Raw genomic sequence first — 23,305 nt, forward strand, 5'->3', positions numbered from 1 at the left:
TCAGTACACAGCATTGATGTTCCTTCCTATATAGGAAATCTCGCCTTTCTCCTGCCGTTGTACGCGGAGGATTCCTCTTCCAGTAGTAGCGGCGGTGTGCTTCCAGGGGCTGGCGGCGTGCAGAATTGGTCGTGTGCGTCCTTTTTGTATAAAACAATGGGTGCAATGTAGTGAGTTGGGGCTTTGATTCCCCTGAAGTGATTTTCTTGTGTGGAGTGACCCGGCCGCATGGTTAATGTCCCACTTTTCCCTTTCACACCTTACATAGCCCGGGGAAGGATCTTCAGGACGCCTAATAATACCCTGTTGTGGAGACTTTTCTTGGGGCCATTCACATTCAGATGGTGGTGGATTTGCATAACACTCTCATACTGGATTGGGATGAAAGGGCCGTCTTTGTTATCCCTTCATCTCATTTCCACACGGGCACCTCTTACCGCGGCCGAGGCAGAGTAGTCCTCTCTCCGCACAACAAAGAACCCTGTCTGAATGGGGCGACTGACGGGTGGAATTTTATACCTGTATTTTGTTTGTTTTTTCCATTATTACCATTTTACTATAAAAATCTTTTTTGGGTTATTTTAAGCTTTGACAGTGACTTGTGATGTCTGAATGCCCCCACCTCCCATTGGAGACTGGGGTCACATGCAGTGGATTTTACCCCTTCAGTCATATTATGCAGTGCCTGTAAGCGGCCACTAGGGGGGTCTGATACCACTTATCACATTCTCATACTAGAAATAACATTGATGATCAGACTGGTCCCATACAATTGGTTTTGGTGGTAACAGATGAGGACTGTCCTATGTGCCTGCAGTTTTCTCCAAGCTATCATCAATCATCAGGGTGTTGGAATCCAGCACCTCACTGATCTGGTGGCAATGGCCGATACGGAGGTCATCAATACATTTTGCCTGCAAAGGGGTTATGCAGCATTAGAGAAAGTACAACTACTTTTATTACAGTTCACATCCATTCACTTTAATAGAACTGAACTGCAAACCCCCCACACCCAACCTGATGGGAGAGGCGCTGTTGCTAGAAGAAAGCCGCCATGTTTTTGTAACCCTTAAAATTGAGCTGTGTAACCAGCGGTCTCCCTGTAAGATTTAGCGTGTGGTGATGTCAGCCGCCTCTTCTTGCTCCAGTGATCAAGGATAATTGTTGCATCTCCATTCCCCACTGTGCGGATGATTTCCCCATGAGTAACTCTTTCCAATTGTAGCAACGTCTATTTACGTGTGGTTTAGGATTGATGTCTTCTGTAGAGATGAGCTGAACATTTGGGTTCATCTGGACCAGAGCGTGGGCGGCATTGGACTCCCAGTGACGGCAGGAGTTGGATGCAGCCCTGAGGGGGGGGTCCTGGTGGATACAGCTATAGGCTGTGTTCACATGGCGTATGAGACCGGCCGTTCTGTGAATTGGATGCAGGCTCCATTCTGTGAATTTATCGCTGCACACAATGGAGCATGCGGCCGGAGCTGCACGCTCCTTTGTGTGAACTGACATGTCTCTGTGGCGCTATTCAATGCATAGGGGCTGCAGAAAACTGACATGTCTCTGTGGCGCTATTCATTGCATAGGGGCTGCAGAAAACGGACTTGTCGGTTTTTTCGTGCGGCCATATGGAATCCTGGCCAGAGTGTATACTATGTGTATACGCTCCAGCCGGGATTCTATTCATTCAAATACAACATATGTTTTGTATAAATCACGGCCGTTAAACAATGGCCGTGATTTATGCAAAACATACGTTGTGTAAACATTGCCATAGACTCTGTCCATGATTTCTGTAACTCTCTAGGGATGCATTCAACTTCTCCAGTCACCGGGAGTCAAACGCTGAACAATCAGTCTCAGATGAATCCAACCGTTCAGCAGGTTTGTACGTCCCTCTTCTCCTTGTGTCTCTGGTTGCCTGTAAATGTGGACATTGGGGAAGTCCTAGATTATAAGGAGATGGTGGGAGATATAGGGATCCATTCCGCCATTTTCCTTCTCTGCTACAGCGTCACAGGGAATCATGTCCCTCCACTACTTTATTTAAAGGGGTTACCCACGAATGTTAGTTTTTATTTGGAATAATTTAAAAAATGTCATGCGTTTATTGTTACGTACTTATTGTTACGTTATATTATAACATATTGTTACATTATATTATACCTTATTGTTACGTACTTGTTATAGGGCCACCTGGTGTCTTGATTCCCTCTCAGATTGTCCACTTAATCCAGTGCTGGTGGTCGCACATGCTCAGTCCTGGTGATCAGATCCCCTTGTGCATTAGTGGTGGAGTCATTTCTGTGTATGGCCAAAGTATAGAGCACATATAGAGGATGTTCTGAGGCATAGGGACATCATGGCAAGGATGTGACTAATATCTAAAAACAGGAGCGTTTTTTCTCTAAATCTGAACCCAGTATAAAATAAAGATAAAAAAAAAATGTAAAGTGTCACTACCACATTTTGTAGGTGTAAAAACTTGGAAGGATAGTTAGATATAGCTGGGAGAAGCATCCATAATTGCTCTTCACTCCCTAGACTTACAATAGAGCCCATCTCACATAATGACTTGTATCACGAGGGATTGAGGAACACGGCCTCTTCTAGCTATAACAAGTGATAGGTTGGGGTCTTAGTGCTGAGATCCCCACCGGTCACAGCTTTGTCTAAGTGACAACCACGGAGGACGTTCCCTTTAAAAGAGAAGTCAGAATAACTGCAGCTTATGTAGGTGAGTGTACAGCTAATAGTCTCCGTACTCGGCCATGAACGTTTTACCGTCTGGCCTTTGTGCTTCGTTTAGCGTTTTGTTTTGTGTTTTTTACTTTTTCCTGAAAATCTCATGAAAGAAAAATGAAATACTAAATGCCGTACATGCAGTTCATGTAATGGATGATAAAAGGCTGGATGTGTATGTGCCGACATGGCAAGCCATTAATATGTCATGATTCCTGGAATTCTCAGACGTCCAACAAGACGCAACTAAATTTAGACGTATGTATAAGAGTGAGCTCCACGTACGGGATCTGCACGTCTCTCCAGATACCGTCCATGTATATATCATGTGACCTCGGGACGTTACATTGAGACGTGTAACACGTATGTATAAGAGTGAGCTCCACGTACGGGATCTGCACGTCTCTCCAGATACCGTCCATGTATATATCATGTGACCTCAGGACGTTACATTGAGACGTGTAACACGTATGTATAAGAGTGAGCTCCGTGTACGGGATCGGCACGTCTCTCCAGATACCGTCCATGTATATATCATGTGACCTCAGGACGTTACATTAAGGCCCACAGAGGCGGGATGGTGTAAATCAGGGGAGGTGGAACCCGCAGCCCTACAGCTACAGTTCCCATCATGCTTTGGCTGTCCAGGCATGATGGGAGTTGTAGTTGTCCTACAGCTGGAGGGCTGCGGCTTTGACCCCTGTGGTTTAGATGACGCTGTCGGTGACCTCAGGACGTTACATTAAGGCCCACAGAGGCGGGATGGTGTAAATCAGGGGAGGTGGAACCCGCAGCCCTACAGCTACAGTTCCCATCATGCTTTGGCTGTCCAGGCATGATGGGAGTTGTAGTTGTCCTACAGCTGGAGGGCTGCGGCTTTGACCCCTGTGGTTTAGATGACGCTGTCGGTGATGTCGTGGCTCTGAGAATCATCATTCTGAAGACTTGTCAGTCAGTTGCGGCATGATACCTTCTTCTATCCCCACACGGCTATGGGATTGCTTTTTCTATAAAATGGAAGATTTTTGTGTTAGTTTTTGTTTGTGGTTTTACCTCTGTGGGGATCGACGTCAGGTGCCCTACTTTCCCTTTCTCCAGCACTTCTTAGGATTATAGGACTAATATATAGTAAGAGTATGAATGACGTTCGTATGGATTTGTTCTCCCTGGGAACAATGTCCCGTTTGGCCTCATCCACTTCTATGGCAGCCGATTACCACTGCGGATAATGGGGTAAGATTGCCCTGCGTTTTACAGACCGAATAATGGCGACAGAAATCTATAGAGAAGCTGATCTGTCACGTTGTACATTTGCAGCAGCCTTTTCAATAAACAAAGTCATTGCTTACGGCAGAGATGGGTCGGCCATGCTGCATTTTGTGCGGTGTGACAATCTTTAGGGACGTCGATGGCGAGTCTTTCATAAATCGGGCACAGGACATTTTACCTTTTGCATGAACTTAAAGGCGGCAATGTGAATATGATTGTGATGTACACCGCTTGTTATCCCTCTGATAAAGTAAAAAGGGCCCTTCTCTAGTTTCTGGAGCCTTTCTAGACACGCTACAACAGTCTTAGAAAGGAAAGCGCCTTAAAGGGGTACTCTGGAGGGAAAAACTGGTTTTAGAAAGTTATACCAATGTGTAATTTACTTCTATTTAAAATTTTGCAGTCTTCCAGTACTTACCAGATGGTGTATGTCCTGCAGAAAGTGGTGTATTCTCTCCAGTCTGACACAGTGCTCTCTGCTGCCACCTCTGTCCATGTCAGGAACTGTCCAGAGCAGCAGCAAATCCCAGCAACACTTCTATTGTTTGCTATTCTGCTAGTTGGTCGTGATGATCCATCAGACTGTGCAGGGTCTATAGTATTCTTCTTGCAGTTTTATTCCTTCATCCTTTGACGCCACTTTTGAGGACTTGCAAATAACTATGACTGAATGATCCCATCTAAACATAGACCGATGTCCCCAGACACTCGGAAAATGCTGGAACGTTTATTCTTTGCTAAACTTCTCAGACAGCTGCTGGGACCCAAGTTTGCTTGTATGCAGCCGTCATCCAGGATCAGCGCCATTCATTTTGTAGTGGTCATGCTCGGTATTACTCCCCATTCTCATACAAGTGTCTTGCAGTTGTAATGGCAGATGTAGCACTGATCGTATATAGCAGTGATTTTCAACCTTTTTTGAGCCGCGGCACACTTTTTATACTTAAAAAATCCTGGGGCACACCACCAACCAAAATGGCACAAAATGACACTAAAACAGTACATATTATACATATAGTTAAAGCGTAACTGTCATGTTTTTTTTTATTACAGAAATCAGTAGTCTAAGCGATTTTAAGAAACTCTGTAATAGGTTTTATAAGCCAAAAAAGCCTCCTTCTGTACTCAAGAAGCAATCTCCCAGCCTCCCCCCCCCCCCCCCTGACTTCTTATCTGTGCATTATCAGGCAAACACGTCTTCATTACAGAGAAGCCAGTGAAGACGGGTTCTGCTCTCTCCATTGTAAGCCTATGAAGGGGGGAGGGGCCGAGGGAGATGAGGGAGCAGGAAGAGGTGACATTAAGGTCAGCTGTTTGTAGACTCTCTGGGCACCTAAACTGCAGGATTCTGGGGTCAGAAAGGTCAATGCTTATCTATGAACTTACTGAGAGAAGATTGCAGGGTGTTGTGCTGTGCAGGACTGCTCCGTGCTCAGTCACTCCTTACAGCCCCTCCCCCCCTCTCCATAGCCACATAATGGAGACAGAAATCCTGCTTTATTTAATGTGAGGGGGGAGGCTGGGAGATTGCTTTTTCAGTACAGAAGGAAACTCTTTTGGTTTATAAAACCTATTACAGAGTTTCTTAAAATAGCTTGAACTGTTGATATTTAATGTTTTCAGAAAAATGACCCTGAAATCACGGTTACGCTTTAATTATATAGATTCTAAATGTATTTATACTCGCTCAGAGTGAAACCTGGGCCTGTTTTCTTCTCCCCCCCTGTGCTTCTCTCCTTTGCTTCTCTCCCCCATACTTCTCCCCCCTGCTTCTCTCCTGTGCTTCTCTCCCCCATGCTTCTCTCCTGTGCCTTTCTCCAACATACTTCTCCCCCCTGCTTCTCTCCCCCATGCTTCTCTCCTGTGGTTCTCTCCCCCCTGCTTCTCTCCTGTGCTTCTCTCCCCCCTGCTTCTATCCTATGCTTCTCTCCCCCATGCTTCTCTCCTGTGGTTCTCTCCCCCCTGCTTCTCTCCTGTGCTTCTCTCCCCCATGCTTCTCTCCTGTGCTTCTCTCCACCATACTTATAATCCGCCACTGATCGCTGCGCATTGCCGGGAAAGAAAACACAGGGGCACCATAGTTTGGGGAACTTTCCCCGCGGCACACTGGTTGAAAATCACTGGTATATAGGATATAAACAAAGGGAACGGGGGGGGGGGGGGGGCTGGGAACTTCTTCCGTTTCTCATGGAGTTGTATGGAGGGTTCCCCTGGATTAGAGGGTTTAGTTTCTCCATAGAGGTGAAGGCTAATAGTGTCGTCTTCTGTATAAATGAGACGTCCATACAAGCAGATCTGTTTTCCCGTCTGTCAGGCTTTGATATAGACCGGCAGCTGCGTGATGGTGCGTGTGGCCGGAGCGGCCCCGGCGGGTAGAGACACGAACGCCTCCGTCGTCCTGGAGACCGACATCACGCCGCATTGTAATCAGATCTCTGCTTTTTGGGATTCAGATCTGACCTCCAATCTGGGCAGCTGCTCTGGAGACGGACAATAGCTGCTGCAGGGGAAGCAGACACAAAGGGGGCAACGCTTCAGCGAACAGGGGGCTACTATCTGAGGGATGCAGAATGGGATGGAGGGGAAGGGGCTATGGGCTGGAGCTCTGCTTGTAGGGGCTCCATGCAGCATCTTTATGCAACCACTACCATAATAATACACCAAAAATATGACTACAAGTCCCAGCCTAACCTCCGATATTCTGATCTTCACTGAGAGCCGTCAGCTTGTGGCCGTAATCCATCCATATTAGAGATGAGCGATCCTGGAGCATGCTGCAGATAATCGTCCTCTGTAATAGGGTCCGTATACATTTACATGGGCCCATAGTGGCAGTATATAAAAAGTGTTACACTCCTGCCTCCAGTTCCTCACTGGTGTCGTATATATGGTATCTGCCGCTGCTTACAGCACTATCTCTTCAGATGTCAGGATGGGGAAGAGGAGGCGCTGACAGTAGTATTAGGGTGGCTTCACACTATGGAATCTGGACGGACCACCTGCCGCTCCGCCTGTGCCATAGACTCAATTCTATGGTCGGGCAGATTCCGCCGTCCAGAATTGACATGTCAGTTCCTTGGGTGGATGGTGGAATCTGCCAGACCATAGAATGGAGTCTATGGCACGGGTGGAGATGTGTGAGCGGCAGATTATCCGCCCGGATTCTGTAGTGTGAATCCATCCTCAGAGATGATGCATGATCCGGCCTGGCTTTCTTGGGAGGACTGATGAACTACGACCCTTACACCACTTTCACTCTTGAATTGTAGTAAATGTTGAGTGTTTCTGCTCCCGAACCTCAAACCTGTTATAATGTCTGATGCTGTGAGATGGCAATGACAACGCAATGACTCTTTATTTACTCTTTATTTTACTATCCAGTCACAGAGCCATCTCCTCACTTACGTGTGACAAATTGCAGGGGGGCGCCAGGGCAGTAACAGTCGGTGGCGTTTGCTTGTGTCGGCAATGACCCATCTGCTCTGTATTGTCTCCTTATTTGACTTACAGTGTCAGATATTTCATGGTGTGGTGCCGAGCCATAACATTAATACTTCTGTAACCATGGGGGATTGTTTCATGGTAACACAAAGGGGACCGTTCCTCTCCATTTGTTCCCGTGTCGTCATCATCATCTAGACATAGTGGAGGTTGGTTTTGTGGGAGTCTGGGGAATTGTCCCTTCCGTATGTCCACACCGTCTGTCAGGGAGGTCAGCGCACTCACCATATGGCCGCTGGACACCGTTGGGGGGGGGGGGGGGAGCACATTCTCCTGGAGGCGTCTGACGGCAAAAGTCTTCAGTCTTTTTTTTTTTTTTTTTTTTTTTTATAAATGAAAGTGAGGGGGGGCACTTACTCCTGTCACTGTTTCCATGGATCCCGCATCTTTCCCCATTTGCAGCAGCAGCCTCGGATATAAAGAGAATGACACGGTGGCTCCTGTACAGTCATCTGTGGGAAAACCTCTTTATAATATCGTGCTGGAGCGATGGCCATAAAGTTTAGTCCATTCATTTTATTCATCTTAGACATTGAGAAGTGTCCAGGTGCTAAACAACCCCTTTAAGATGAATGAATTATTAGAAGTGCTGAATATGGATGATAATCATTCTGTGGAATAGGGCCTTAAGTGCCCTGCCTTCTCCTTTTGAAGTGGTGCTGTCATTTATGTAAACCTTTGACAAGTTGTTCAGCAAAGATTGCATGTGATCGCAGTCTTGGGATCTGCTGGGACATTGAGCTATAAATCCTGGCGATGCACTGTACTCTCTGGCTGGCTATGTGATTCGGCTGATATAATAACCTTAAGAAGTTGTCAGTAGCGTCGTAAATAAATGTATAGGTCAGTACCAAGATACAGTAGAAATGACTTTCCATGTCATAGGAGTCACCTGTGTGCGCGCTGGGTAATGACAAGTATTAGGAAAACCAGTGACCCTAAACATCTGAGGTCAGGGCTGAGTGGTGGTCGTGTCTCCTCCGGGGTCTGGTCACGGCTAATGGAAGTGATCGGGATTGTGTTCCTTCCTTTAAGTGTCCGCAACCTCCTGGATTTCTGGTTTCGGCCCCTTGTGAGTTTCCACACGACCCTTTTCACTTCTGTTAGCTGTAATGGGGTGAGATCTCGGACATGACTGTGTTTGGGTGTGCAGTACATGGCAATCTGTAAGTGGTTCCATGGCCAGAATCGCTGTGAAGCCCTGGACTCACACTTGGGACATAGTCATGAAGAATGCCAATAGATGTGTAACAGAAGATACATATTCATGCTCTTTGTTTTGTCTCTTGCAGAGCGATACGGTTGCATGGGTCCGGTGACGGGAATGACTCCAGACAAAAACGTAGAAACTCCTGGAGCAGAAAAAGTTGCAGGGTTAAGTCAGCTAGACACTATGGGAAGTCTCCCAGAAGAGGTTGGTGCAGACAGACCAAAGGCCTCTGCGGTGGACTGTGGCTCCACAGATGAAGAGCTTACAAACCTGAACTGGCTTCACGAGAGTACAAACTTACTGAACAACTTCAGCCTGGGGAGCGAGGGGCTGCCGACAAATAACCACCTCTATGACATTGAAGGGGACGGCTCTCCGACCGGCTGTCGCAGCCCAGAAAAATCCTCTGCCTCCTCAAAGCCTCCATACTCCTTCAGCCTCCTGATTTATATGGCTATCGAGCACTCCCCCAACAAATGCCTGCCAGTGAAGGAAATCTACAGCTGGATCCTAGACAGGTTCCCATACTTTGCTACTGCCCCAACTGGCTGGAAGAACTCGGTCAGACACAACCTGTCGCTGAATAAATGCTTTCGGAAAGTCGAGCGAAGTCACGGGAAAGTAAGTAGCAAAAAAGTACAATATACCACTCTAATGCTAAATAGATTTAAAAAAAAAAAATTCCGTTGCTTATGCGCGATTCCAAGTGTCTATTAGAGGTACTTTGTGTTATTACCACAGGGAAACCCCAGAAACGTTTCCCCCATAGGGGACCCCCAGACACGTCCACACCAAATAAAATTTCCCTCCTATTCTTATCTTGTGTAAGCATAGAGCTTCAGAAATGTTAAAGTGACCTCCTTAAAGGGGCTTTCTAGGCATATAATTTGTATTTATATTTTGGTTGGACACACAAAACCCCACAGCCTCCTCTGGTCCCCCACTTGTCATTCTACATTTTTCTTCTGAGACGACTCAATCTCTGAGTGCAGCCGGTCACCTCTGTGATCATTGATTGGCTAAGTGGGCGGTTTCTGCTGTGATAAGCGGAGGACCCAATGGCGTCACATCAGGAGATGGAGTAGGTGAGCATGCCTCGGATGTAAACAGTCCACATAATACAGGTGCCCCATAACCTGTAATGTGCTGAGCAGAGTCCCAGCAACTTCACTGAGCATCCAGCTTGCAGAATACACAAATACAAGTCAAGATAACTTTTAAGGGGTACTCCATTGAAGATTTTTTTTTTTTAATTAACTGGTGTTATATTAAAAATAAAACAGATTTGTAAGTGAAAATCTCCAGTCTTCCAGTACTTATCAGCTGCTGTATGTCCTACAGGAAGTGGTGTATTCTCTCCAGTCTGACACAGTGCTCTCTGCTGCCACCTCTGTCCATGTCGGGAACTGTCCAGAGCAGCAGCAAATCCCCATAGAAACCTCTCCTGCTCTGGACAGTTCTTGACATGGACAGAGGTGGCAGCAGAGAGCATTGTGTCACACTGGAAAGAATATACCACTTCCTGCAGGACATACAGCGTCTGAAAGTACTGGAAGGCTGGAGATTATTAAGTAGAAGTCACTTACAATTCTGTATAACTTTCTGACAGAAGTTGATTAGAATTTGTAACTTTTCACTGGTGTCCCCCCTATAGAATGGATTTCATGCTGCAGTATGGAAGAGGGGGTGGGGAGTGACTGCTGCTTTTTACCCCAACAGCACAACTCCTGCCACTTGTCAGTGTCTGATATTGCTGCTTATTTCCATTCACATGTATAGCAATGATGTGCTGCTTTTTGGGGGGGTACCACCTCTTACCCCGGTAGACGTTTCATGGGGAAGCAATTGGAGCAGTCAGTATAGGTGAGTCTATATTTGGAAGCGTTTCCCACCAGCTGCACATCCAGTGGCGGCGGCTGTACACTTTGCACGCTGTCTCGCTGTGGTCTCGGATGACAGTCTGGTTCGGGTTGTCATGGCAGCACTTCCTTCTCCTGCCGCTATTCTTCAGCTCTTAGTAATGTGAGACCATACTCTCTTCTCGCTGAACTAAAGCCGTGCGCTCTTCTATCAAAGATTAAAAAGAAGCCAACAATCTCTGATCGCCCACATGCCGAAAACGTGTATGTGATATAGTGCATATATAATATATACTCTCAACCCCACCCCATAACCCCTACAGTGTCATATACAGGACCGCAAAGGGCCTCCATCATTCTTGAAGACCCCAGACTACAATGGTGATTGGTAGATTTGATTTGTAATTGACTTCTATTTAAGAATCTCCAGTCTTCCAGTACTTATCAGCTGTTGTATGTCCTGCAGGAAGTGGCTCTCATGCACCTTTGTGTGTTCGGTCCAATGTAGTATAAGCCAGGTGATATCATTATACTCATCCGGTATTATCACAGGTGACATTATTATACTAATCAGGTAGTATCACAAGTGATATATCATTATACTCATCAGGTAGTATCACAAGTGATATATCATTATACTCATCAGGTAGTATCACAAGTGATATATCATTATACTCATCAGGTAGTATCACAAGTGATATATCATTATACTCATCAGGTAGTATCACAGGTGAAATATCATTATACTCATCAGGTAGTATCACAGGTGAAATATCATTATACCCATCAGGTAGTATCACAGGTGAAATATCATTATACCCATCAGGTAGTATCACAGGTGAAATATCATTATACCCATCAGGTAGTATCACAGGTGAAATATCATTATACCCATCAGGTAGTATCACAGGTGAAATATCATTATACCCATCAGGTAGTATCACAGGTGAAATATCATTATACCCATCAGGTAGTATCACAGTAGTGGGTTTCTAGTGCCAGGCGCCTCACCAACAGGTCTTGTTTGAGGATTTCCTTAGTATTTCTCAGGTGACATAATTATACTCACTGCATCAGGTGTTGTCACAGGTGATCTTTGTATAGGATAACCTCAAAACATGACCTGTTGGTGAGGACTGGAATTGAGAAGCACTTGTCCAGTGGACTTCGTTATACCCTGAGTGGTGGGTGTCCAGTGCGTTATCCCCTGGGTGGTGGGTGTCCAGTGCGTTATCCCCTGGGTGGTGGGTGTCCAGTGCTTTATCCCCTGGGTGGTGGGTGTCCAGTGCGTTATCCCCTGGGTGGTGGGTGTCCAGTGCGTTATCCCCTGGGTGGTGGGTGTCCAGTGCGTTATCCCCTGGGTGGTGGGTGTCCAGTGCGTTATCCCCTGGGTGGTGGGTGTCCAGTGCGTTATCCCCTGGGTGGTGGGTGTCCAGTGGACTCTTTATTAGCGCTATGGCTGCTCCATTACATCACTGTGTAGTTTCCACATTTGTTGCTCTTTTCACACATTTGCCTTCCAAGAAGTTGAGTTGTGTGACCCCCAGAGGCAGACGACATCTCAGTGCGTCTGTGGAGATCGGCCGTCATTATACCTGGACTGGTTGTGGGTTTTTTTTTCCACACTTTAGGGTAGCTTCACAAGTACCGGATCCGCAGCGGATTTCAAGCTGCAAGTTTGTGTGAAGCTAGCCTTTAGCTGAAAAAGGGAAGTGGATCCCAAACAGGATGATGCGAGGGAAGAACTTGCATTACTTTTTCCTTTTAGATCCGATCCTGTCTGTAGCAGAAGAAATAGTCATTGTGTCTTGATATTAAAACATGGCTGCAATGTAACTCATGATGTCTGTTAACATTTGACCTCTGTTCTAATTGTGGCGGTCCCAGTAGTCAGACCCCTTCCTCATCACTTAGCTAGATACCCTCTATCCTTTGTATAGAGCATAACTTTTAAATATGTTTCCCAAGAAAAATGGATTGACTGCCTGTCCACATCAGACCATCCATAGCTGTTCAGTAGAGTGCTGGGACCCCCTGCCGTCCAGAGCTGTTCAGTAGAGTGCTGGGACCCCCTGCCGTCCAGAGCTGTTCAGTAAAAGTGCCTTATTGGCTAATGAAGGCCGCCCACTTTGTGATGTCCAAGTTTCCTTTCGACCATCTTTAGGTGTTTTCAGATGCTTGGTTTCATCGCGTGCTACATTGTACACCAGTAGTTATTCACCATGTCTCAAAGTTTTGCATTGTCTTTTTTTTACATTTATACTCAAAATGAACATTGTGTTTTTCAGGTCAATGGAAAAGGCTCCTTATGGTGCGTAGATCCAGAGTATAAACCGAACCTTGTACAAGCGCTGAAGAAGCAGCCATTTTCTGCAGCCCTTGCATTGTACACCCCTCCTGCCTCACCCACCAGGTAAGTGAACTCCTGGATTGCACAGGAGACACCAAGGAAGAAGGTACGTGTCTTATCGTATCTTACCTTCATCCTTGGTGCAGTTAGTTGTGTGTTCTGTGTACCGGTGAGACAGTTTGGGGTACTGGGGCACCGTTAGGAGCGCTGCCCAGGCCGGCTTGAGACCGATCAGCCCTGTGGGAGTGGGGCAGTTTGCCTAACTGTGCCCCAGTGCTCTTAATGGTCTCACCGAACCATGGAGCACATGGTTAACTGCACCAGAACGACGCCGAGGATGAAGGTAAGAGACGTGCCTTCCTCCTTGGGGTCTCCTGTGCTATAAGATTCGTCTAACCTGCTGATAGTTCCCCTTTAATCAATGGTCGGGGAGAGGAGTGCGTTTCTGCATTTCACACGGATGTAACTCCGAACCGCATTAGGCATCTACACTGAGAGACCTGGTGCGTACAGTTTGTACAGATGACAGGAACGCTGTGAGGGATAAACTATTTGTGTCTGCTCAGTTTTATACTGCAAATCTAATACTTTTTTTTTTTTTTTTTCAGTGCATCACCTCTTTGTCTATCACTGAAACAGACTCCAGGGCACGCTGTGAAAGGTACGCCTATTGTTCCATGATTTATTTCTTCAAACAACCCCATTGTTTACTGATTTATATGTAAAAGTTGGTGAGCATAGAAGTTACTGATCTTAAAGGGGTATCACATATACCTAGGAATGGTGTTAAAGGGGTAGTGCGGCGGTAAAGAATTATTGACAGAATAACACACATTACAAAGTTATACAACTTTGTAATGTATGTTATGTCTGTGAATGGCCCCCTTCCCAGTGTCCCACCACCCCCACCCGTGTACCCGGAAGTGTGGTGCGCTATACATACTTGTCACGTGCCGACTCGTTTCCGATCTTCAGTCTGCGATGTCGTCTTCGGACGGCCGGGCCGAATCCCTCCGAGCGTCCTGAGTGCTGGCCGCCCTCTTCAGCGTCATCGGCTGCTCAGCTGCGATTGGCTGAGCATAACTGTGCTCAGCCAATCGCGGCTGAGCAGCCAATGACGCGGCTGCTCAGCCAAAGCGGAGAACTCTCCAGAAGGAAATGTTCTCCATCTGTAGACGGCTGTTATTGCTGGTACAGAGCAGGGTGCAGGCTGCAGAGAAGCCATTGGGGGAAGCCATATAAGGACACGTCACGACTTATAGGTTATTCGCGCTCCTCTGGGGAAAAGGGGAGGCCAAGCAGCTCTGTGACCCCCAACCTTTTGGTGTCAACCTTCCTTTCAATTGTTTTGACTTTGATTAAAAACCTTAGAACATGACTGGGTCACCTCTCCTTCTGGCGAGTTTACTGGCTTGTCTTAAAGGGGTAATTCACAAAAATTCTTTCTCAAGTCAACTGGTCCCAGCAAGAGCCAGAGATTTGTAATTCACTTTTATTAAAATAATCTCCCAGTCTTCCAGTACTTATCAGCTGCTGTACACTCACTGGCCACTTTATTAGGTACACCATGTTAGTAACGGGTTGGACCCCCTTTTGCCTTCAGAACTGCCTCAATTCTTCGTGGTATAGATACAACAAGGTGCTGGAAGCTTCCTCAGAGATTTTGGTCCATATTGACATGATGACATCACACAGTTGCCGCAGATTTGTCGGCTGCACATCCATGATGTGAATCTCCCGTTCCACCACATCCCAAAGATGCTCTATTGGATTGAGATCTGGTGACTGTGGAGGCCATTGGAGTACAGTGACCTCATTGTCATGTTCAAGAAACCAGTCTGAGATGATTCTAGCTTTATGACATGGCGCATTATCCTGCTGAAAGTAGCCATCAGATGTTGGGTCCATTGTGGTCCTAAAGGGATGGACATGGTCAGCAACAATACTCAGGTAGGCTGTGGCGTTGCAACCATGCTCAATTGGTACCAAGGGGCCCAAAGAGTGCCAAGAAAATATTCCCCACACCATGACACCACCACCACCAGCCTGAACCGTTGATACAAGGCAGGATGGATCCATGCTTTCATGTTGTTGACGCCAAATTCTGACCTTACCATCCGAATGTCGCAGCAGAAATCGAGACTCATCAGACCAGGCAAAGTTTTTCCAATCTTCTAGTGTCCAATTTCGATGAGCTTGTGCAAATTGTAGCCTCAGTTTCCTGTTCTTAGCTAAGCGGAGTGGCACCCGGTGTGGTCTTCTGCTGCTGTAGCCCATCTGCCTCAGAGTTGGCCGTACTGTGCGTTCAGAGATGCTCTTCTGCCTACCTTGGCTGTAACGGTTGGCTATTTGAGTCACTGTTGCCTTTCTATCAGCTCGAACCAGTCTGCCCATTCTCCTCTGACCTCTGGCATCAACAAGGCATTTCCGCCCACAGAACTGCCGCTCACTGGATGGTTTTTCTTTTTCGGACCATTCTCTGTAAACCCTAGAGATGGTTGTGCGTGAAAATCCCAGTAGATCAGCAGTTTCTGAAATACTCAGACCAGCCCTTCTGGCACCAACAACCATGCCACGTTCAAAGGCACTCAAATCACCTTTCTTCCCCATACTGATGCTCGGTTTGAACTACAGGAGATTGTCTTGACCATGTCTACATGCCTAAATGCACGGAGTTGCCGCCATGTGATTGGCTGATTAGAAATTAAGTGGTAACGTGCAGTTGGACAGGTGTACCTAATAAAGTGGCCGGTGAGTGTATGTCCTGCAGGAAGTGGTGTAATCTCTCCAGTCTGACACAGTGCTCTCTGCTGCCACCTCTGTCCATGTCAGGAACTGTCCAGAGCAGCAAATCCCCATAGAAAACCTCTCCTGCTCAGGACAGTTCCTGACATGGACAGAGGTGGCAGCAGAGAACACTGTGTCAGACTGGAAAGAATACACCACTTCCTGTAGGACATAGAGCAGCTGATCAGTACTGGAAGACTGGAGAATTTTTAATAGATGTAAATTACAAATCTCTGGCACCAGTTGACTTAAAAGGAAAATAAATTTGGGTTCACTACCGCTTTTAAAGGGATGTCTTAGCACAGTTGCTGTTATTAGAAGAACTGTTGCAGCAACGTCCGCTGTAATGTAAGTGTCTATGGAGCCCAGCTAGTTAACTAGTTATAACCCGCACAGGTTGTCCTGATACCAGGAGCAAAATTATTAGAAACCACATATAAAGATGTAGACCAGGGATGGGAAAACCTTCAGCCCCCCCATCTATAACTCCCAAGGTGAATGAAGGAGTGTGAGTTCGACTGCTTGGGTGCAAGACTAACGAGGTTAACCTAGAGTGTTCCTATACCCTAAGGAAAAACAGGAAAATGTGGAAAGAAAGGTGTAGGTCCTCTAGCTAGAAATGCAAGTTAATAAGGTATAACAGTAATCGATTTAATTTGGTAAAATAAGGTCACTAAGGTTTATAACAGACATAAAATATTAGTCATACATAACACAAAAAGATGCATCTGAAAATTATAAAAAATAAAATAAAATGGAGCACCAAAGGTGTTGCAGAATAATAGAAAAATAAAGCTAAAAAATGAAAAAATTATAAAAAGATTATATGCGCAGTAGTGTAGTTAAAAATGGTTAAAAAATCACGAGTTAGGAGAGCATAGTAAAGTTCATAGACTTGATGTGTCCGTTTTGCTTGTTGTTATGTATTAAACAAGATAGAAATACTGTGAGCTAGTTCATCAGAATATGCGATATATTAGATTGTTGCTCAAATCGTACTGTGCTGTAGCGATTAGTATAGACTTTCAACTGTTATATTGCTTATTAGCGAATCAATAATGCACCATCAATTGAATAGTGAATGTAGTATGGTGTATGTACACCACTCACCGGGCGGTGACGGGCAGCCGGGCAGGTGACGGGCTGTGGGGGAGGACACCAGGGACCGGGGAAGTGTTGGTTAAAGCTAAAGGTGTCCGGGCATGCTGGGATTTGTAGTTTTGCAGAAGCTGTAGGGCCAGAGGTTCTCCATCCCCGTTGTAGGCAGCAGATAAAGCAGCAAGGTGGCCACTTTGGTGCCTCCTGTCTTTGCAGTAAAATTCACTGTTGTCTGTAGAGAGCAAAGAAACTTGCCATGCTGCGTGACGCCTGGCCCTGATCTAGTAACCATAGCAACTTTGTATGAGTTCTGCAAAAATGGGAGATGGAGCTGTTCCATATGGTCATGTGGCAGGTGTACATTGTACTTGGATACATAAACATTAAAAAAAATCCTGTTATAGGCCTGAAAATAGGAGCTGTTAAAATTTATCGAGTAAGGTGTTGAAGTGGCTGCGGCGCATTGTGACAATTTCCTTACCCGTGTCCTGTAGGTTCATGGAAGGTGGTCTGACAGCACATGAGACCCCTTATAGTGGCACATCACAAGAGTTACTCCATGAATCTCAATGATTGAAATATTCCAGTTGCAAATCTATTGATTACATAGTCGAATGTGCCGAGAACAATGAAACGTAAAAATGATGACTGACATGCTCCTGATGAGGTGTCTGTATGACCTCCCTACAAGGCCCGGGCATGCTCCTGATAAGGTGTATGACCTCCCTACAAGGCCCGGGCATGCTCCTAATGAGATGTATGACCTCCCTACAAGGCCCGGGCATGCTCCTGATGAGGTGGCCGTATGACCTCCCTACAAGGCCCGGGCATGCTCCTAATGAGATGTATGACCTCCCTACAAGGCCCGGGCATGCTCCTGATGAGGTGGCCGTATGACCTCCCTACAAGGCCCGGGCATGCTCCTGATGAGGTGTATGACCTCCCTACAAGGCCTGGGCATGTTTCTGATGAGGTGTCTGTATGACCCCCCTACAAGGCCCAGGCATGCTCCTGATGAGGTGTATGACCTCCCTACAAGGCCCGGGCATGCTCCTGATGAGGTGTCTGTATGACCCCCCTACAAGGCCCAGGCATGCTCCTGGTGAGGTGGCTATATAACCTGCCTACAAGGCCCGGGCATGCTCCTGATGAGGTGTCTGTATGACCACCCTACAAGGCCCGGGCATGCTGCTGATGAGGTGTCTGTATGACCACCCTACAAGGCCCGGGCATCCTCCTGATGAGGTGTATGACCTCCCTACAAGGCCCGGGCATGCTCCTGATGAGGTGTATGACCTTCATACAAGGCCCGGACATGCTCCTGATGAGGTGTATGACCTTCCTACAAGGCCCGGGCATGCTCCTGATGAGGTGGCTGTATGACCTTCATACAAGGCCCGGACATGCTCCTGATGAGGTGTATGACCTCCCTACAAGGCCCGGACATGCTCCTGATGAGGTGTATGACCTCCCTACAAGGCCCAGGCAAGCTCCTGATGAGGGTATATTATCTACCGTATTTTTGTCTCCAGGTTGGGTGCAGGTTATGTAACTTGGTTCCATTTAAAGGGGTACTCCAGCAGGGGGGGGGCATTTTTTTTCCCCTGACACTGGGGAGGTGGCGGCTAAGAAAAACGCCGTCCACTCACCTCCCCGGTTCCAGCGTCGGGTCCTGCTTCGCGGTGCCCTGGTTCCCGGCCGCTTCTTGGTGTCTGACGTGACGTCTCAAGTCCGCTCAGCCAGTCAGTGACGAAGACGGGATCCGTTTCAAGTCCGTTCAGATCCCGCCCCGTATCGTCTCTGGCCCGCGTCAGACACCAGGAAGCGGACGGGGACCGGAGCACCGCGATGCGGGACCCGCCGATGGAACCGGGGAGGTGAGTGGACGTAGTTTCCCTCAGCCACCTACTCCCTGGTGTCAGGAAAAAAATGCCCCCGCACTACCCCTTTAAAGTGAATGGAGTTTAATTGCACACCGCACCTGACCTTGGAGACAAGTTTTTTTTTTTTTTTTTTAGCGCTGGATAACCCCTTTAAGATCAGTAAAATGGAGTGTTTTTGCCCTGCCTGTGATCTGGTGGTGAGGACTATGCACTGTACATGACTCCTGGTACATGTCACATGACTATGGGATCCTAGAGAAGGTCTTTGTGACTCACAGAGCTTTTCTTTGTGTCTTGCAGATCCTGATATCGATGCGGCCACCGCTATGATGCTGTTAAACACCTCGATCAAGAATGAAGCTTTGGATTGTAAGAGGCTTTTTTATCTGTTTTATTTTCTTTTGTTTTTTAATCTTTAATATTTAAACCTTCTTATTAAGGAACCTTCCTATTAATAGCTGATCCGCACTACGTACTGCACTGATCCCACAGCCTCTATTCAACACAAGCACCAGGATAGTCTCATAATATGCATTAAAGGAGAAGTCTGGCTATTTTTAAAATCTGGCAGGGGGGAACTTCATAAGAAGCACAAACTCTTGACCACAGTGAGTGGCAGGACCGGCCCCTGGACCCACGCCAGAGGGCATTTTCCCCCGAGTTGTGATGATGCCACCACCTGGGGGGGTTGCCTGTCCTGGCTGCTTAGTGACTGCACCATTCACAAACTTGCTGAGCGGCTATTTCATCAGCCAAGTCGTGACATGTGCAGCACCGAAGATCACAGAGCTTGGCTGGGGTCCCGAGGCCGGTTTCGCCACTCACTGTGGGCACGGGGAGAGGTAAGTTCGTGTTCTTTAATTTGCCCCTGCCAGCTGTCAAATTTTAATAGTGTCCAGACTTTTACCCAGCGGAGGGCAAAAGTGTGGTCTGTTTGGGATGTACAATGTATATATTGGATTTGGTGGGTGGAATAGCGCAGGGAACCACGCTGTTCTATCCTGGTGGATCCTATATACCATGCAGTATACTTTTTTTTTTTTTTTTTTTTTTTTTGTCTTAGCAAGGACGTGGTGCCATAGGTTTACATTAGATGTATATGTCAGAGGGTACTCCCGATACATTGTCTGTGTTGCTGCACTTAGGTCCAGCGCTCTCCTATGCAATGCATGGCGTTGGTCCAACCTACTAGAGAGTCACCGATCCATTCTGGAAATCTCGGGGCACTCGAAGGTTGTAGACACTTGGACCCGGTAGATAGGGGAGGGGGGGGATTGAAGAACTGAAATGTAGAATCCTATGACTGAACTAAAATCGGTAGTATTTGTCATTTTTTTTATGTGGTAAGAGAAGATTCCATATGAGTGGTCCCATTCTGTCTGTACCTGTGGTGGGTTGAGGACATCTGTGCACGCTACTCCTCTCAGGGGCTCAGCTGTTATTGCTGGGGAAACTGCAAGAGGTGCGGGTGGTGGGAGCCATCTGTATGCCCATTGGGACAAGCCATGTTTAAGAGCAGCAGATTTGTCAAAAAATGTTTTCTGCAAGAGAATCACTTCCCTTGTACTAAATGGGGTTGTTTTAATTTCCTTGCACACTTTATTTTGATGTTGGCCAACAGTGACACGTGTATGAGGGTGTCCAGAGACTCCACAGATAACAGTGGAGATAGGGGTCGGGGGTCCGCTACCCCTCTGCATAGAGAACACGGTATGAAGGTCATTTTCTTACCTTGATCCTTGGTGCAGTTTTTGAGAACTTTGTAGTTTATTAGATATGTAAATAAGGTGGTTTGTTGCACTGGGGGCGGGGCATACTACCCTCAGAGGATGGTGGCCCCGCCCCCAGTGCAACAAACCACCTCATTAACATATATAATAAACTACAAAGATCCCAAAAGCAGCACAGAGGTTCAGTGTAAGAAAATGACCTTCATCCTCAGCTCCCTGTGCATTATAGGGACATAGCAGGTTACATGCGTCCTCCTCTGCGGCCTGTGCATTATAGGGACATATTAGCAGGTTACATGCGCCATCCTCTGCGGCCTGTGCGCTATATCAGCAGGTCACATGCTTCATTCTTAGCGGCCTGTACATTATATTAGCAGGTTAGGTGCTTCCCTTTATGTTTTGGGTGGTCTGACATCTGATCCTAAGACTTTAGGGGCTGCAGCTTTGTGCTCCCTTGTTTTTTCCTGTACGGCAGTTATCCTGCTTGCTGCTTAGGCAACTGCAGCAACCCCAACTCACTTGAATGGACCTCTGCTACAGTTTCCCCCAGGCATTGTTACTGCCCCTTGATATAGGTCGGACCCCCCATGGCAATGGTGATGGCGTATTCTAGGCAAGGATAAGGTGGGAATGCAGTTTCTGTGATATTTTTTTGCCTGTATTGACCTCTTTTGATCTTGTTTTATTCAGGCCAGAAACCGCAGCCCCTTAAGGTAGTTTTACCCAAGAAACGCAATTATACCAGCGCATTCAAGCACTGTACTTCCCTGACCCTTCAAGAGAACGACTCGACCGCCATCAACATCGATCCCAAGGAGGACCACAACTACAGCGCGAGCGGCACAGACTCTCAGCGATGTGAATCCCGATCCAGCGTGTCTTCCTTGTCATCGGTGGACGAGGTCTACGAGTTCATCCCAAAAAACAGCCGGGCAGGAAGTGACGGCAGCGAAGGCTTTCACAGCGAGGACGAGACTGACATTGACTATGAAGAGGATGCCCTGGGCGATAGCGGCTATGCTTCCCAACCCTGCGGGAATCCCTCCAGCAAAGAGTTACACGGCAAGAAGCTACGAAAAGAAGCGTGTCAGGATATCGATGAGGAGCTGAAGGAGGCAGCCGGCTCTCTGCTCCATCTGGCTGGGATTCGCACTTGTCTGGATTCCCTTTTAAAAACTGCAAAAGCCCAATCCCAGAAGCATAGAAAATAGTCCTCCCGCAGCCGCCGCCATCTTTTTGCTTCACCCTCTTCTATCTTTTATGGGTTCCCTTTTTTTTTTTCCTGCCTTCATCCACACAAAGCGTGGCAATATTCTTCAGCTTTCATTTCTTCTTTAGGAGATCAAAGCCATAAAAGACGTGAGGCTTATATATATATATATATATATATATATTTTTTTTTTTTTTTCCTTCGTTTTTTTTGTTTGCTTTTGATTTTTGTAAGCTTGAGTCTTATTTTTTTCCCGTTCCTCCTTTGTCCCACAATTACTGCCTTAGATTTATTTTTTTTATATACTTTACCAGAAATGCATGACATGCAAAGTCCCTGCAAAAAAAAATAAGCTATTTATTTTTTTTTTTATTAAAATTAAGCGACCTGTAGAGGATTCCTCAAATTGCAACAGAAACTTCACCGAAAAGGCTGCTGGCGCAACACTGACTGCTGTATGTGCTTTAATTTCTGGCCACTGTGCAACCGAAGTGATAAAATATTTCAGTATTAGTGATACTTTTTTGCCAACTATTTATATGTAGAGTCAGTTAAAGGAAAAGTGTGCAATGCACGCCTAATATAATTTTTGTAAAGCTAAAGCTTCCCCTTCCTTGTGCTTTTACACGTGGGTTATGTTTGTGACCCGATCTAGAATGTTCTCTGCTAAAACAAAATGGTCCCTCGAAACCGTAAAGTCCTGTTACCATAACAATCTACCTGTATACCAGGCTGCTCCGTGTGTGCGTTCATCCCATGCATTGTCTCCTATACCTGGTTAAAGCCTAACTCCGCTGCAGACCCCGTATACACACAGGTTATATCAGTGTCACTAACCGCAGGACCTTTTCCTTCCAAATGTTTGGCTGCTTCTCTAGGTAACCACTGGTTCATTTCACGGTCACAAGATGTTTGCACGGACAGCATTGCAGCTTAATGCATGAACGCAAGGAGGATATGGCAGGGTGAGAGGTGCAGGAGGCTTCTGAGCGGAGCTTGGCTTTAACCTTGTGGTCTCGGCCATTGTGTATGTAGCGGAGATCCACCAGCTTGCATGACCCTTAGGATACACATGGTGTAGTAGTGGACAGGATAGTGCGTGCTGTGTAGACACTGGTGAGCCCTCGCTTTGCATGAACCATAATGTAATATTATGTACATGGTTTTGTAGTGACTCTATTTTTGTAAGTTCTGTATATATATCTATATATATATATATCTATATATATATATATATATATATATATATATATATATATATATATATATATATATATATATATATATATATATATGGGTAAAACCCCGTTCTCACAATCCTAGTATTTTGTTGCTAGTTCTATGTAAAAGCCACCATGTAAGCTTTCATTTCCGAAGTCGAATGAATGGTTTCATTGACGCTCATGAACCGTACATGGGATGTCCGTAGGCGCTATGGGCACTGGACTCTGTGATCCCGTCAGATTGTATGTATATGTATCCGGCAGCTGGTTTTAATAGAAAGCTATGGCTGGATGTGGCCCCTGACAGACGCCCAGAATTGTAACCACTAGACAGTCTTCCAAAGTGCCAAGTAGGGAATTGCTGATGTAATTTGCCCCCTCCCCCCCCCTTATGTTAATAAGAAACCAGAGGGCTGACCTGAATGTTTCCTGCAGCCATGACT

At 46.4% G+C, this 23,305-nt stretch overlaps 1 protein-coding gene across 2 annotated transcripts in view; it reads left to right on the forward strand.

Moving 5' to 3' along the window:
* FOXN2 (forkhead box N2) overlaps positions 1-22,849 on the forward strand; it is a 35,882-nt gene extending 13,033 nt beyond the window's left edge. For both annotated transcript variants that reach the window (XM_069954718.1, XM_069954719.1), the window contains exons 2-6: positions 8,805-9,343; positions 12,870-12,994; positions 13,540-13,592; positions 19,000-19,068; positions 21,120-22,849. In XM_069954718.1, coding sequence (XP_069810819.1) covers positions 8,819-9,343; positions 12,870-12,994; positions 13,540-13,592; positions 19,000-19,068; positions 21,120-21,640 — 1,293 coding nt within the window. In that variant the 5' untranslated portion in view covers positions 8,805-8,818 and the 3' untranslated portion in view covers positions 21,641-22,849. The remainder of the gene's footprint in view (positions 1-8,804; positions 9,344-12,869; positions 12,995-13,539; positions 13,593-18,999; positions 19,069-21,119) is intronic.
* The last annotated feature ends 456 nt before the right edge of the window (positions 22,850-23,305 follow it).

The sequence above is a fragment of the Dendropsophus ebraccatus genome, chromosome 15, assembly GCF_027789765.1.
Source record: "Dendropsophus ebraccatus isolate aDenEbr1 chromosome 15, aDenEbr1.pat, whole genome shotgun sequence".
Lineage (NCBI taxonomy): Eukaryota > Metazoa > Chordata > Amphibia > Anura > Hylidae > Dendropsophus > Dendropsophus ebraccatus.